At 45.9% G+C, this 16,571-nt stretch overlaps 1 protein-coding gene across 6 annotated transcripts in view; it reads right to left on the minus strand.

Annotated features, from left to right (window-relative positions):
• Positions 1-15,548, minus strand: part of vps13c (vacuolar protein sorting 13 homolog C) — a 35,863-nt gene extending 20,315 nt beyond the window's left edge. For 2 of the 6 annotated variants that reach the window (XM_047342626.1, XM_035184447.2), the window contains exons 1-37: positions 15,365-15,548; positions 14,257-14,300; positions 13,819-13,861; positions 13,597-13,692; positions 10,195-10,296; positions 9,929-9,991; positions 9,616-9,690; positions 9,321-9,430; positions 9,183-9,242; positions 8,984-9,043; positions 8,740-8,820; positions 8,293-8,350; positions 7,947-8,074; positions 7,718-7,824; positions 7,018-7,189; positions 6,704-6,766; positions 6,486-6,624; positions 6,318-6,418; positions 6,093-6,235; positions 5,769-5,961; positions 5,525-5,639; positions 5,300-5,436; positions 5,087-5,219; positions 4,831-4,948; positions 4,616-4,748; positions 4,414-4,486; positions 4,226-4,326; positions 3,999-4,146; positions 3,773-3,852; positions 3,605-3,664; positions 3,223-3,373; positions 3,027-3,143; positions 2,847-2,950; positions 2,589-2,756; positions 1,799-1,834; positions 473-777; positions 28-184 (exon numbers count right to left, since the gene is read on the minus strand). In XM_047342626.1, coding sequence (XP_047198582.1) covers positions 28-184; positions 473-777; positions 1,799-1,834; positions 2,589-2,756; positions 2,847-2,950; positions 3,027-3,143; positions 3,223-3,373; positions 3,605-3,664; positions 3,773-3,852; positions 3,999-4,146; positions 4,226-4,326; positions 4,414-4,486; positions 4,616-4,748; positions 4,831-4,948; positions 5,087-5,219; positions 5,300-5,436; positions 5,525-5,639; positions 5,769-5,961; positions 6,093-6,235; positions 6,318-6,418; positions 6,486-6,624; positions 6,704-6,766; positions 7,018-7,189; positions 7,718-7,824; positions 7,947-8,074; positions 8,293-8,350; positions 8,740-8,820; positions 8,984-9,043; positions 9,183-9,242; positions 9,321-9,430; positions 9,616-9,690; positions 9,929-9,991; positions 10,195-10,296; positions 13,597-13,692; positions 13,819-13,861; positions 14,257-14,300; positions 15,365-15,464 — 4,074 coding nt within the window. In that variant the 5' untranslated portion in view covers positions 15,465-15,548. Of the gene's footprint in view, positions 1-27; positions 185-472; positions 778-1,798; positions 1,835-2,588; positions 2,757-2,846; positions 2,951-3,026; positions 3,144-3,222; positions 3,374-3,604; positions 3,665-3,772; positions 3,853-3,998; positions 4,147-4,225; positions 4,327-4,413; positions 4,487-4,615; positions 4,749-4,830; positions 4,949-5,086; positions 5,220-5,299; positions 5,437-5,524; positions 5,640-5,768; positions 5,962-6,092; positions 6,236-6,317; positions 6,419-6,485; positions 6,625-6,703; positions 6,767-7,017; positions 7,190-7,717; positions 7,825-7,946; positions 8,075-8,292; positions 8,351-8,739; positions 8,821-8,983; positions 9,044-9,182; positions 9,243-9,320; positions 9,431-9,615; positions 9,691-9,928; positions 9,992-10,194; positions 10,297-10,925; positions 10,959-13,596; positions 13,693-13,818; positions 13,862-14,256; positions 14,301-15,364 lie in introns of all 6 variants that reach the window. The other 4 variants (XM_035184358.2, XM_035184714.2, XM_035184535.2 and 1 more) reach the window with 4 other exon arrangements.
• Positions 15,549-16,571: the final 1,023 nt, after the last annotated feature.

Below are 16,571 nucleotides of genomic sequence, written 5' to 3' on the forward strand. Positions count from 1 at the left end.
GTTTCAAAAAGAACGTTTGAGACGTACGTTCAGCGACCGCAGGACTCCCTGGACCTGGACTGCAGGGATCTTGGTGAACCAGGAAGCTGCAAGGTTCCGGGTGACCAGCAGCTCGAAGTTGATTGGCTGAAGGATCTCGATGTCTGAGAAGATGAGCTGAGAGGAGTCCGGCCTCAGAACGGTTCTAAATAAAGAAAAAACAGGTATTCAATATTATTTATATATTCATTTATTCAAGGGAAGGTTCCCACCTGGGGAAGAACATTATATTATATTATTTTGAGTCTTGATGATGTAATGGCGTCTCCCTGGGTCAGTGAACAACTGCAGCTGCTGAGCTAACAGCTAAGATGCTAACTGGCTAGGAGCAACATCCAGGTCTGTCATTGGTGAGAGGTCAAAGGTCACCTCAGAGGTGAGTTCTCTCTGGTGCGACTGAGTTTTTAAGAACGTGTGTGTTTGATTTACTCACCTGGAGAGTTTCAGCTGCGTCAGCTTCACATCCATCTTCTCCACCACCGCCGGCAGAGAGAAACCTTCAACAGGAAGCAGAGAGAAGCTGTTTTCCACCGTGATCAGACCTAGATCCACCACAACTGCATTCTGGGAGGTGGACGACTGGGGGATGATGATGAGTGGCGCCTTCAGCTTGATGTCCATGGACAGACGAAAGCTCTTCTGGGCAAAGTCTCGAACGCTGGACACCGCCTTCTCCGCCGCCTGAGCCGTGGCGGCGCTCAGAGCTTCTTTAGCTGTCTGGAAGTTGTCTACAAACATCTTAAGAACAAAAAATAAATCGGGAGTGAGACGACAAACAGAGTGACAGGATGGAGACGTACAGAGAAACGCTTTGAAGCAGCAGAGGGAGTCGATGTGAGGCGTTCATTTCTGTCTCATAAACATTCAGAGGAAAAATGTGAACCTCAGATAAAAACATAAAAAATCATTTCTACATTTACACAAAGTGTATGAGAGGAAACATGAGACTCACAGTATGAATATAATCTCTGACTCTCCAGTTCCACTGAGAATATATAATATAATCATAAGATCATAATAATAAATATCAAGTCTGAATCTGAAACCTGATTTGTCTCATTATGTTCACAGGTTGAAGTTTATGAAACAAGAATGAAGTTCAAACAGATTCAAATCTGTCAGGTGATCAGGAAGTGAGGTCACACAGGCAGAGGTCATGTGATTGAGGGCTGGGGGGTGGGGGGGGGGTGAATGATGGCAGCTGTGTGAGATGAACAGCACGTATGAGGAGGTGAACACGAGCAGCCCTCCCTCATCTTTTCTGTCTTCATCCCTCCATCTGAGCTCAGCCAATCAGATGTGACTTTGTTTGTTTTGACCTTCTCCTGGTCTCAGACGGGTGGAGTTAAACTGTCAAAGTGTCTCTTTTTTTGTAGGATGATTTAAACACGTTAACAGACGACTGCTGGATTCTTGTTGCTCAGTTTCACTGTAAATTCGCCAAATCGGAAAAGACGAATTTTAAAAAGAAACGTCTCGAAACTACAGAAGTTTAAATTGCAGCAGAAAAAGTGTCGTCTCAGATGAGAACGAACACAGACGTCGGATTAACGTGAGTCAACGAGTGCAAATCAGCCGCGGGGTCGAGAACCAGAGATAAAGTAGATCCTGTTAAACCTGGAATCTTTCCACTAGCGCCTCCCTCGGGTCAAACACTCGTTATTCTGCATGTTATTCGTCATGATGAAGTTTAAAGTGAAGGTGCAGTGAAGCTAAAGCAGAAGGTTTGATGCAGCAGCGCTCGTGCTGGAAGCTGTACCTCATCAGCAGACGAGTACTGAAAGCAAAAAGAAGCCTGAAAGAACAAAACACATCAACAAGACAAGAAACATGAGACAGGAAAGAGACGAACAAACACTTTCACAATAAAGTTCCGTTTAAAAGATTCTGTTAACTATTAATTATCTTCCTGATTTCATTTTAACAGTTGATGTCGTCATTTTCCCTCTATCATTATCCCTCCCTCTTTATTACATCCTTTTAGCATTACCCAGACAGGAAATGAGCTGAACTAATCAGGAAGTAATTTGGAAACATACAAACAACAAAATGAAAACAATAGAATAAATGTTATATATTTAACATTTTGTTTTGGTTGCTATAAGCAACTAGAAACCAATCACAGGATCAGCTGATTGTGAGGCAAAGAAGGATGTGATAACATATTTTTCAGACGTCACGTGACCACAGATGTCACGTGACGTCTGAAAAATATGATCGTTAATTATTAATGAAAGCTAAAACTTCTAAGGCGGTTTAGTTTTTACAGAATTAAAATGTTTGTTTGTTATTACTATCGCTGATAATTAAAAATATTATCCCACCAGGTGATTGTTGGGAATCTAGGTGAAAGTTAATAGAAGTGTCTGACATCACACAGAGACAACACGAGACAAATAAAGAACATTCAATAAACACAACGGGTCCTGAATATATGTAAATATAATCAACACTGTGAATATATGAATGTGTTTCTGTATATAAAGTATTGTGTGTACATTATTCTTTGTTTCTACGTAATTATGTATTCATAAACAAAAGCTACTGACCAGCAGCGACATGAGGAACTTGTGCAGGTAAATGATGTTGATGCAGCCCAGACGCATCGTGACCTTCCCGTCCACCTTGGACATGTCGCTGTAGCCGTCCCCCTCCGTCGCCCCCGGAAACAAGACCAGTTTGAAGCTGAACACCTCTTCACCCATGATGGACACAGCCTGCAACAAGATCCAATCAGCTGTCAGAGAAGGTGTGACATCATCACGCACACCAGCGTGATGAGAATTGAAACATGTCGGCCCTCACACCTTCCTGTGGACGGTTTTCAGGTTGACGTCTGTGACCACGATGTCTCGGAGTCGAGCAAACACCTCGGTCTCCTTCGCCTGCACCAACACTGACGCATCGATTCCTGCAGGGGCAACAGCGAGCACGGTTCAGTCGATGAGCTTTATGAAAGTCGAGTGTGTAATTGATCGTGTTTGTACCTTGGACTCTGATGTCAGCGATGCTGCAGCGGTCATCACACACCTCCACGTGGAAACAACCCAACACAGCAAACAGTTTGAAGCTGTAGACGCCGCCATCTTTGACTCCTTTAGACACTGCGGACGGAGCAGAGACAGACTTCCTGTCACTCTCAGGACGTCACACTCTGACACACTTGTGCTGCCAGTCACTCACCTGTCCGCCCCCGTCCTGTCTTCTCCACCTGTTTTTTGGTGTCTCGGTCTCGGGCAGTGCTGAGATCTGACGGCAGGGCGCTGCTCAGGTAACTGATGGTCGAAAGCAGAGCTTTAGTGTGAAGGAGGAAGTCCAGAGAGGAAAACTCCACCTGAGAACAGCAAGGAAACAGCTGTGATCAGCTGACAGGAAGAAAAACGTCTGTTATAAAAACTTTATTCATCTTTCAACACAGCTGTCACAAAGAAAACAAGAAATAAAGTCATGAAACATCATTGAAGCTGAAGGAAATTAATAAAATCAAGAATAAATAAAGTCCGGACCTAACGCAGCTTTGTTTGACATCTCCTTCTGTTGCTATAGAAACCCCTCCTCCACTCACCTTTAGTGTCTGTTCAGTGTTGTCGAACAGAGTCTGGAAGCTAGGACCTTTGGGGTCCGCCTGAAGGACGACACACACAGACACACACATTAAAAGACACACACACACACCTGATCCACCTGAGATCATGTGACTCTGCTGGTGAACAGGTGACTTGTTGATTCTCACCTTGATGAACTCGACCTTCAGCAGGTTTGAACTCTGCTGCTCTGAAGAACTGATCAGGTGGAGAGGACGAGTCCTGTCGTCTGAAACACATACACACATGAATACACAACAACAACACACACAACCTTCTGTGTGTTTACTTTCAGCTGTTTCTATGGTAACAGCAGTCTCCACCTTCTTGACCTCAGTTGACATTCAGATAACAAACATTGGTTAAAGTTCTGACCTCCACAGTAGTCAAGTGTGACGCTGCGCAGGTATGAGGTGGCGCTCAGGTCGAAGCTCCGCCTCTTCCCTTCAGCCCCGAGCTGACAGACACTGAAGGACAAGACGGTTTTCTCCTCGTCCTCCTGCCGCGTCAGCTCCAACAGCACCTGAACACACCACCAGAGGTCCCTGTTACACTGAGTCACATGGCTGACACTGACCCGGAGACAGAAGAGCCCAACGCACCTCTTTGACTTCAAACTGGAAGTGAACGTCGATCAGTTCCTCCAGAGTCGTGCGCTGCAGGTCTTCATCGATCGACTTCTCACTGACGTCTTCATCAGAGTCTGAGAAAAATAAATGGATCAAACACAAACACACGTAGAGTCACTACAGAAACATCTGCAGCCAATCTCAATGCAGGAAGCACCAACCGGTTTCCATGGCGTCCAGGAGGCCGGGGGGGAGACTGAGCGCTCGTGGTCTGACGTCAGCCAATGACAGAATCTGAAGAAGGAAATACGGCCAAATATGGTGACATCAATGCTGCAGTCACCTGTCAATCAAACTTCTTCCGCTTATGGCTCCTATTGTTCCCGGTCACTTCCCCCCCCAAGTGGACTGTACCAACTGTACCTTCTCTGTGGGGGTGGAGGGGGAGGAGCCCATGTCTGGCAGGGGGATGCTCTGGACCAGCTCAAAAACATCCTGGATTTTCTGATCCGAAATCTTTACATGAAGCAGCGGCAGTTCCCCAGACACCTTGAACCTGCAACACAAGTGAGTCAACAGCAAAGTCAGAGTCAGCAGGAGAGTCAGTGTAATGACTGGTGTCCACAGGTGAGTGTTACCTGGGCATCCTGGCGTCTTTGGCCACCAAGCACTTTGCCAGGTGGAGGGTGAAGTCCATCGGTTGGAGGATGTGTTGAAGTGATGAACCCTGAAGACGAGCCGACTTCCACACCTCACCTGGAACCAGTTCACACCTGGATTCAGAAAATGTACACAAACCTCTGTGTGTGTGTGTGTGTGTGCGTGCGTGCGTGCGTGCGTGTGCGTGCGTGCGTGTGTGCGTGCGTGCGTGTGCGTGCGTGCGTGCGTGCGTACCTGACTTGCTGTACAGGACCTGGACTCGTCTCAGCTCTACGTTGAATCTCTCATAGGCTCGATCCATGATCTCCTCTAGAGACGAGAAGGACGATGTAGACGAACTAAAGCTGCTCTGATCCACGCTGTTCAACTGAAAACACACACATTTAACTACACATTTAACTTCATACAATTCAACTTCATTCAGAATCAAATAAAAACAGAACTGACCTGTAAACTGCCAAAGTCCACGATGATGAGGTCCGACTCGTCACTGTAGAAGCCAGACTTTGGTATCAGCAGGTAGGACGGCTTCAGGTCAATCCTCAGGTCCAGAACCTTTCTGGTCTCAATGATGTGAGACAAACCTGCAGAGACCAGAACCAAAACCCGTCAGAGTCCTGAGAAACACACCAGAATTATAATCAATACAACGGCTGTTTACATCAAACTGACCTGTGGCTGTTTTCTCTTTGATCTCCTCCAGTTTTGAGAGGGTGGCCGAGGTCAGGACCTCGAGGTCGACACCTTTCCCCGTCTGAAAGAACTCCACCATGCTGTTTACTGTCAGCTACAGGACGAAAAGACACAGAAGGATAAAACCAGAACCAGGAGCAGAAACCGGAGCAGAACCAGGAGCAGAACCAGTCTGCACTGACAGATTTAGATCAGACACAAATGATATTATATCTGCGTTTACCGCGTCGTAGATGATCTCCACCGGCTGTGATTGGACTCTGATAAGCTGGTCGGCGGCGCTCTCCTCTGGGTTTAACTCAAACACAACGTTGAGCAGAGACGAGGAGGAGTCTCCGACTGAGGCGATGAGAGAAGGTATCGCCCCCTGCTGCTGCAAACCAGTAACATACCAGTGCTCCAGAGCCGCCTCCACCCTGCAGGATGATAGAGAAGTTTAAACCGACACATTACGTCTGTGGAAATGTGTTTACTGCAACAGATACATGATGGGGAGATCATGTGATCTTATCACATGGCGCTCTGCCCTCGGCTTGGAGACGCCCACCTGATGGCCTGAGCTCCAGGTCTCTGAGATATTTTGGTGCTGAGGTCGATCATTTGGATCTTGAGGGTCTCTGGGACGTCGGGCAGTTCTCTGAGAGTCACCGAAGTCCTCAACAGCTGGAAGCTGACGACCACGGCTACGTACTGAAACACACACCGATTCAGAGAGTTATGTTTCTCTTGAAGGTGGCGCTAGAGAGAGTCAATACATAAAAACACATTCTACCTGTTTGGGTAACGTCAGGCTGTGAGAGCTGCCGCTGTAACCGATGGCGGAGTAGAGTTTTTCCTTCTCGTCAGTCGTCATGAGTTCGTCGAGTCCCGAACCTGAACACAACAAACACTTACTTTCTGTTTTCTAACCCAATGAATCCTTTTCAGATCAAGTACTTACTCTCCGTCTCCTTGCTCTCCTCCTGCTCCCGTTCCTCCTTTTTATTCTTTCTCCCAAACAAGCTGCTGAAGAAACCTCCCCCCTGCTTCTGCCCCCCCGCTGCTTTCTTCGCCACCACCTTCTGCCCGGACCTGATCACCTGGTAGGGGGAGAGGAGTCACATGTTGAAGTGTTCAGTGTTAAACTGGACCCGTGTCTCAGTGTGGATCGGAGTTTACCTCCATCTGAGCCTGCTGTCGAGCCAAAGTGATGTTGAACACGTCCAGAACTTTCTCCAGCTCCTGGAGGAAACAGGTAGATTCAGATCCAGAGAGGTTTAGTTTCTAGATAAACCTTTATTTTCGTAAGTAGCAGAGAACTTTTGTTTGAAAATGTCTCACAGTACTAAATGATTTATAAACTCATCACTGTTGTTTTCTAAGTGTCTCCACTTCGTTGTGTTGGTGAAGATTCTAAAGGAGACGAATCTTCTGACAGACTAACTGCGTTTACGTACAGGATCAGACCCTTGTGGTCATTTTTTGTACTGCACCTGGATGCGTCGCTCTGTGTCCGGGCTCGACTTGCCCTGACTCAGTTTGGTCTTGTAGACGGACTTGTACGTCTTCAGGTTCTCTCTGTGGCGTCTGATGTTGGACCAGGACCACATGTGACTGTAGCGCCGGATGTGGACCTCCAGGATGCTGTTGAGGCCGTACCTCCACCTGAGAGAGGCACAGAAAACAAACACACCCTGCTGGTCGGTCTGAGAAACTACATGCAGCGAGAAATCTCAAATAGGATTCATCACTGTCACAGGTTTCCTGAAGACACTCCACTGATCTCATATCTAACAGGTACTGTAGATTAGACTTTAATGACCCCATGACCCTTCCTCTAGTGCCCCCTGCTGGTCAAACTCAAGTCACATCCAAGCCACACTTTCAAAATACTGTGACTTGAACATGATGTTTGATCTGAATAGATCTGAAATTAATCTCACACAGATTCACGTCTGTGCCTGAATTGAGTTCAGAGTTTAACAGTCAGTTTAAAAACTCACATTTCATCAATGGTAGGATTTGTTTCTTTGTGATCATTATTCTAGCGCCACCTTCAGGAGAGCGTCTACATGTTCAGGTGAGTCATATTTAAACAATCTGAGGTCATTGATCAGGTTTTATTAGTTTTACAGAACAAACTGAGTCTCCTCGTGAATCGCGTGACATGTTAAGAACCAAAAGGGAACTAACCAGAGTTTGGTGTTTTTGTGAACAGATACTTCAGGCCTGAACTTCCTGTAGGGGGCGTTCTTCACCATACAGTTGATAGACTCCAGCAGATCCACCATGGTCAGGTACTGTAAACAGACAACGAGACGAAACTCAGACAATCTCACTCACTCACTCACACACACTCACACACTCACACACAACTCACACACTCACACACACACACACACACACCTGTCTGATATGTTACCTGTGGTTTGGTCATCTCTAAGGCGATGTTCTGAACCTCCAGGTGAAGCTTTGCTTTCGGAGTTTTCAGTTCCAGCTCAGCGTTTGGGTTGATGCACATTTTAGCCGAAGCAAAGATCGGCTTGAAAACTACAGAAGAACAAACAAATAAACCAATCAGAGAAGAGGATGTGTTAAATATTAATAAGTAACTCACTGTTAATGAATAACTGATTTACTTTAGAAGTAACTGAAGATGTAATGTGTTACTGCAAACTTGTATACTGCCACCTACTGGTGTGTACTGGTTACTTCTACATGTTCACTGAACAAATGTGAGAAAAACTGATGAGGAATCATAAACTCACTGTAGTGGTAGTGAGGAAGCTGCTGGTCTGAGCTGCTGATCCCAGACTTCAACTGAGTCTGGAGGAGGAGGAGGAGGAGGAGAAAGAGGAAGAGGAGGAGAAGGAGGAGGAGAAGGAGGAGGAGGAGGAGGAGGAGAGTGAGGAGAAAGAGGAAGAGGAAGAGAAGGAGAGTGGGGAGAAAGAGGAAGAGGAAGAGAAGGAGGAGGAGAAAGAGGAAGAGGAAGAGAAGGAGAGTGGGGAGAAAGAGGAAGAGGAAGAGAAGGAGAGTGGGGAGAAAGAGGAAGAGGAGGAGAAGGAGGAGGAGAAAGAGGAAGAGGAAGAGAAGGAGAGTGGGGAGAAAGAGGAAGAGGAAGAGAAGCAGAGTGGGGAGAAGGAAGCATCAATCATTCATTATTGTTCACTTTCTTTAGTGGAAACAAACTGCTGCATTAACATATCACAACTCACCACAATTTCATCCCATGATCCTTTGTAAAATATCGGACTGTTGACGTTCCAGTAGGCACAGAGACACTCGAGACGCCCGAGCTGAAACCATCAAACAAGTCAGTGTGGCGTCATGAATCGATCCAATCACATGACAGAAGTGACACAAGCTTTTGGCTCAATGTGGAGAAACCGGGTTACACAGGTAACCAAACAGAGCAACAAGGTACACTCAGGTAAATGAAGTGAGCAGAGCGTCTGTCACCTTATAGATGATCTTTGCTGCTTCGTTAAGGATACACGACTTCCAGTTCTCATCAGTCGTCTGAAAAGAAAGAAAACATGAATAACAGGTCGCCACCACACCTATCGTGTGTGTGTGTGTGTGTGTGTGTGTGTGTGTGTGTGTGTGTGTGTGTGTGTGTGTGTGTGTGTGTGTGTGTGTGTGTGTGTGTGTGTGTTACCAGTAGGCTGAGCTCGGACAGTGTCACTCCCACAGACAGGGGGTGCTCTGGGTCCGACAGCTGAAACATATGAGACAGTGTTACTACAGTTGGGGTCTTACCCCCTGGACCTGAACCTGGACTTGGATCAGTACTTACGTCGTCCTCAAAGCGCAGGTGGATGCTGCTGATCTTCACCTGCAGGTTTTTAATAACCTGAGTCGCCAGTTTTTCCATTAACGTGTCTTTTTTCTCCTCCTGAGGTTTTTCTGAAACAAAAAGAGTCGCTCAGAGACCAGGACCTGAACAGAAATCTGAGACCTGGACTCAGAGGTAACGTGTGTCCGACCACAGACGCATGTCCAATGTGTCTGACCACAGAAAAGACAGCAGACCTGTCTCCTATGTATCCGACCAGACGCTTTCATGTCAGATCAAACAGGTGAAAACTCACCTGATTTGTTGTCGAGTCCTTTCAGCTTCTTCAAACCTTTTTTGTGCTTTTTATGCTTTTTAAATCCTTTTGGGACTTTGGCAGCGTTAAAAGCAGAGAATCAACAGTTAGTGACAGAAAAGCCCGAAAACACAGAGGGAGCAGAAACCCACCTTCAACAGGTGAGGGTCAAAGGTCAGAGTGAGTGTAATGAGTTCAGGCTCAACAGTGTGTGACAAGGCAGGTGAGGGTACTGACAGTGTGTGATGTCATCACGTAGCAACAGTGCAGTGGAATGTCACTACATGTCTGTGTGTGTCATTGTGTGTGTTACCGTTCTGAGGCTCCTTGTAAACAACACTCTCCAGACTGAAGAGCAGATCTCCAGTCTGAGATGCTGACATCACACGCAGCATGAACAGCACAGACAAAGTTAATACATTCATCTATTCCAACTGTGTGTGTGTCTCTCTGTGTGAGTATCTGTTGTGTTTCATTGTGTCTGACAGCAGGAACACAAACAGGAAGCAGGAAGAACAAACAGGAAGCAGGAAGCACAAACAGGGGGTCAGTGAGAGGTCAGAGGTCAGCGTGTCTCACCTCTGCGTGCAGCCATCTGTAACGCCTCCTCGATGCGCTGCAGCTCTCGCTGCTTCGCCTCCTGCTGGTAACGCTCCTCCTTCGCCGCATCGAACTTGATCGCTGAAATAAAAAAAACACAAACAAACAAAAAGTCAAGTTTTTGATTAAGCAGATGTTTTACTTCACCTGTCACCTCCGGGCCACCTGATCCACCTGTTGACATAAAAGGAAACTACACCTAAGACAGACACTGCAGCTGCTGCCAAGACCACACCCACATCTGATCCCAGACCTGCTCTAATAACAGGATGCATGATGCTGATCAGTGCCCTCGTACTGACATTTGTAGTTTGAAGCCGGTTCAGTCTGAATGGTCTTCATCAGCCTCTTCACTGCTGCAGGTTTGTATTCTACAGAATGAAAACTGTTCCAGAACCAGACACTAGTAAAACCTACTGGGTCAGTGAGTACTACTCATGACCCTGTTAATACATATTTATGAAGGAAATCCCAGAATAGAAAGCAGAGAACTACAACAGAAACCAATAGAGACCACTTAACTACAACAGAAACCAATTACCTAAAAAGGAAAGCAGTGAACGTGAATCAACCTCAGGTCTGAATTAAAGGGGAAAGATGACGAACAACGCAATGTTCAAGTCTTTTATTGTGAAGGGTCATGTTTGATTAACGACAGGAAACAGAGACAGGATCAGACCTGAACCATCACCTGAGAATCTGAATCTTACCGTTATACGGACACGATGTCAGCTGAGATCCAGCTGCAACACACACACAACCACACCTGAGAAAACACACTCCATCATAAATAACACAATGTTAGACATCATGTATGAGCTCCGCCTCCAGAACAGCCAATCAGAACCTGAGATTTTGAACATTGATTTTACCAGCCCTCATCTCTGGAGATGATCCGGTCTGAGGACAGTCTCAGGTTGTTTACTCTGGTTAGTTTAGTGACTAAAGAATTTTGTCTGACATACGTACGACCTGTCGTAATCACCTACGTTGGCTGCGTCCACCCATACTTGACTCTGATTGGTTTGTTTGTCTGACTTGCATATTGTATTGTTTGAATGGGGAAATGAAAGAAACTGTTCATTAAATTAATCCACACGAAAGAAGGTGGGAGTGAAAACCCCCGATGTGGAGCATCGTCTCAGAGTGGTGAGGATCATCAAGTCTGTTTAGGTTTGACTGGTCCTGAAGCAGCAGAGCACTGACCACTACCATCACTGAAGTAATACCCCAGTCAGGACTGTTTCCTGTGTTGGGACCTGGTATTTGTGAACCACAGTTCGGCCTACATGTGCAGTCAAAAGCCTGAAGCCGCATGTCCTTTGTTCTGGAGAAAACCAGAGCCTCCAGACCTCAGTCTCCCAGGCTGCCTCAACGTCACACAGAGGTGTGAAAACCGACCGGAGACACAAGGGTCAACCACTATTGGCCACTCTGGGCCCCATGACCTGTGAGGTCACCGGGCCAATATAAGGCCTGTTCCGCCTTTCTTCTGTCTATTTCCATGCAACGCCGAGGGGAGAAGTTTGGCTTCTCCAGCTCACATCTGCTCTTTCTACGCCCCCTCGACAGGAGAAGGGTGTCCAGCTCTTTCCATCCACCTCTTCGAGAGGAGCACACCGCTCCTTCCACGAATCCTCTCAGAGGAGAAGGGTGGCGGTCCAGCTCACTCTTTCAACTCAAATCAACTTCATGGAGGAGAGTTGCAGCTTCCAGCTCATCTCACCAAGGAAACCTCCTCGCAATCCAAGCTCTACCAACCTTCAAGCAGCGACGCGATGTCCTGCCGGAGCACTTCAAACAGCAACTGAGCTGCACAGCCCAACAGAACCACGAAGGCAGGAGCCACAAACCAGCAAGACGACTGAAAAGCGCTCTTTTCCCCTTTCACGGGCCAGGTACCCAACTGGGCTTAATAATTATATGACTAGCAAACCATTTTATTGATTCCTTGTGATGTTTATAAGTTTGATTTGTGTTGCTGTGATATTGTGGTTACAAGTTATTTGAAAGTTAATGTTAGTTATGCTCTTCAGTCTTTCCTTGCATGCATCTAGTAACTTTCTCTAATTTGGCACCAACACACACACACACACACACACACACACACACACACACACACACACACACACACACACACACACACACACACACACACACACACACACACACACACACACACACACACACACACACACACACACATCTCTTCACCCATCTCTCTCTGACCCCCGCCACATGTCATAAACATTCGTAAACATTCCAAAGTCCATTATCTTCAAAGTGGCCAGCCACCATTTTAGAAGCACGCTCACTCACACAGACACACACGCATACTCACATACATATCTTTATTTAGTAAGTACACCGTTAGTAATTTGTTTTTATACTTTATTATCTTCATAATAAATGTTTTTCTTTCACAAATGTTTTTTCATTAATGTTGCATAAGTGAATTTTGCCAACCTCTACACTGTCAAGAACTCCATATCCTTCAACTTAGCTAACTATCTATATGGTAATTTTGGTTATAGTTATTAATTTAATTGTTAATCAGAGTTCCAAATATTTGGGACCTGGTATTTGTGAACTACAGTTCGGCCTACATGTGCAGTCAAAAGCCTGAAGCCGCATGTCCTTTGTTCTGGAGAAAACCAGAGCCTCCAGACCTCAGTCTCCCAGGCTGCCTCAACGTCACACAGAGGTGTGAAAACCGACCAGAGACACAAGGGTCAACCACTATTGGTCACTCTGGGCCCCATGACCTGTGAGGAATATATAATATTAATATTTTTAATATTAATATTAAATATTTTATTTTGATAACCAAATTTATTGAATGCCGAAAGGCACACCATTTTAAGGTATCACGTTTAATGCATTATTGCACAACACCTGTTTGATGTCTGTGACAGTGACGTCTGTGATGAATCTCAGATTCAGGAGGACTGATGTGGATCCGGTCCTGGTCCTGGATCAGTTGACCTGCTGTTAAACAGTTTGTCCATCAAGTGTTCATGTGTCTTTAGATTGAGTTGTACATGGACATGACATACGAGTCTGAACTATTCCTTTTGACACATCCAACTGGAAGACCCTGAGGTAGACCAGGACCCAATCAGAACCCTCTTCAGGTCCCGTATCACGGGCCAATTCCCATGGTGACCAGGGTGAGATGAAAGGACAGAACTTTGATGGGATATCAACGCAGAGTCTCCCGAGCTTTCTGATCATTGAGTGATTTAGAGGAAAAACCAACAAGGTCACCTGACAGCTCCGTCTTCAGGTTTTTGTACATGGGGAGTATGACATGAATATCTGTCGGTATATCTGGTGTCTGACAACCTGACAGAAGTTTAAACACGTAATCGCATCACTTACTGGCTCCAGGAACAACGAGCAGGTACAGACCGTCCAACGTGGCGACCACAGCATCGTTGTAAAGGTTCTTCCAGGGAATCTTCAACGTCAACCTCCCTGAAACACAGGACGATTATCAGGTTCGACTGTTTCTATTCATTCACTGATCAGACCTATTGATCAGAGAGTGACTGTGTTGAGACAAAGAGCAGGAGATGCAGAACATGGTAGGCAGGAACTCACCGATCTGTCCAGCTTTCACTTTGAAGGGAACATTGAAGTCACTCTGAAACACAAACACACAAACTGCTGTTATCAATACAGACCCAATAATTAGTTCATTAATAAATAATCTAAAGAATGAGGGAAGATTAAGTCTAAGTATTGATTAAACATGTATTGATCACAACCTGCCTTCATCACCTAGATTTTTAGTAACCGAACCTCTCTGGGTTTCTGTACAGCCTGAAGGGGGCGCTGCTGTAACTACAACCTATCATGAACTACAGAAGACTCTGGCCTGGCGTACAGTCAGAGGAGGGTTAATAATGAAGCAGTGTTTGGGTCATGTGATCAGTCTGTGTGTTTACACTACGCTAACATGTCAGACGGTGGCGATGATCTGTGACCACGATGAGGCCTGAGGCTTCACACCAACACCACAGAGTCACTGTCACTTACCAGAGCGTTCTCCTTCACCCTCAGGTTCTCCAGAACAACGTTTCCTAAAGAACAAGAAGAAGAAACATGTTTCTATTGTTTCACATGTTTTCATGTTACAGCAGTCATGTGTCCATATGAACATATAAACATGTGTCCACAGTGTACATGTAACATGTCTCTGTTTCACACGTCTGTGGCAACAGTGGCGTGAACTCATTTGTCATTCTGTGTGAAAAACAATCTGAAGTTTAATTCATGGTAATAATCAATAATCTGATGATCGATAATAGTGATCAGGATCAGTTTCCACCTGCTGGGAACTCAGAGCTGCTTGGTGGATTCAGCTGTGGGTCATGTGACTCAGGTATGAGCAAACACTGATCAGGTTTGACCAGTGACAAACACCTGTCATAACATCAAGGTTATTAATCACGGATATTAGACATATAGATATATGGACCGCCTCTGTCTTGTCCATATATGTTATTGATCAGCAGCTTCTCTCTGGTTTGTTCAGATCCTAATTCACTTGAATAAACAGACTCTGTTCTCAGATCAGTTCAACGTGATGTTTTGGTTTTTCATCACAAGTTAAAATCCCATCCTCATGTTTACTCGTTGGCCGCTTGTTGTCACGTGTCCTCTGGTCCGATGACAGTTGAGATAATCGCACCAAACCTCGTTCGAACTGCCTCTAATTCATGTGAATGGTTTCGCAGGTGACATTTAATCGATGAAAACACGAGTCTGCGCAGTTTCATTGATGCTAAAGAGCCGTTTTGCACTTCGGCAAACACAGACACCACCAACAGCTCGTCTGACCCTCGGGACTTCACATTTAAACACACAACATCCCGCTCGCTTCCTCTGACGTCTCACTATATTTTGCAAGAGAACACAGGGCGAAGCTTTGACTAAACTTTAAATTACATCCAAACAAAAGATAATTTGTTGTTACGATTGACGCCGAATTGAACAGCGGGTGTTGCAGTTCCACGGTGCGTGTTCAGACACTTGATTAGAAGTGTTTGTTAACGTACAGACCGCGGTGGACTTTGATTTATGACATTACTGAGCGGAGTCCGGCGTGTTGTTGCGGTAGCTGCTAGCTAGCTGCTGGGCTCACCTCCCCAGATCCCGATCTTCAGCTGAGACTTGTCCAGGTTCTCCACATAGTCCCCGATGAACCTGTTGAGCAGGTCGCTCACCAGGGACTCGAACACCATGACTCAAAGATCCGGACCCGACCTGCCGTGGGTCCACCGTCTGACTTCCGGTTCAGATGGTGACAGAAGATCGGTTAGTGATGTCTGAGAGAGAGAGAGAGAGAGAGAGAGAGAGAGAGAGAGAGAGAGAGAGAGAGAGAGAGAGAGAGAGAGAGAGAGAGAGAGACAGAGAGAGAGAGAGAGAGAGAGACAGAGAGAGAGAGAGAGAGAGAGACAGAGAGAGAGAGAGAGAGAGAGAGAGAGAGAGAGAGAGAGAGGAGAGAGAGAGACAGAGAGAGAGAGAGAGAGAGAGAGAGAGAGAGAGAGAGAGAGAGAGACAGAGAGAGAGAGAGAGAGAGAGAGAGAGAGAGAGAGAGAGAGAGAGACAGAGAGAGAGAGAGAGAGAGAGAGACAGAGAGAGAGAGGGAGAGAGAGAGAGAGAGAGAGAGAGAGAGAGACAGAGAGAGAGAGAGAGAGAGAGAGAGAGAGACAGAGAGAGAGAGAGAGAGAAAGGTGTGTCTGTGTGTGTGTGTGTGTGTGTGTGCTTGTCTTTCTATAGTTATGAGGCCAATTTTGGTTAAACACCATCATTGTGAGGACATGATGTGTCATGTCTGGTTCTCACAAAGTCAAAGGGTTGTTTGGGACATTTAGTTGTGATGGGGACAGGGAATGCATTATGTCAATGACACAGCTATAGAGAGACAAGTGTGTGTGTGTGTGTGTGTGTGTGTGTGTGTGTGTGTGTGTGTGTGTGTGTGTGTGTGTGTGTGTGTGTGTGTGTGTGTGTGTGTGTGTGTGTGTGTGCTAGTAATTGTACATGTGTCTTTGTGAGGACCACTTTGAGCCTACAACCTACAGAGTGAGGACATTTTGGCTGGTCCTCACTTAGATAGATCTTCAAACATTTGTGTGTGTGTGTGTGTGTGTGGTCCAGGTATTACTGCTGTTGTGGGGACCCAGATCTGTTTACAGTCACATGACCAGCTGTTGTCCTTATGGGGGAAAAAGTCCCTATAAAACAAAGACATTTATCAATGTCAGGTTTAGGTTAAGATTAAGGTTAAAGAAAGAGGAACAATGGTTTAGGTTGTAGAAAAGGTTCTGGTAAGACTGTCTACAATGAAT

The sequence above is a fragment of the Hippoglossus stenolepis genome, chromosome 1 (genome assembly GCF_022539355.2).
Source record: "Hippoglossus stenolepis isolate QCI-W04-F060 chromosome 1, HSTE1.2, whole genome shotgun sequence".
Classification (NCBI taxonomy): domain Eukaryota; kingdom Metazoa; phylum Chordata; class Actinopteri; order Pleuronectiformes; family Pleuronectidae; genus Hippoglossus; species Hippoglossus stenolepis.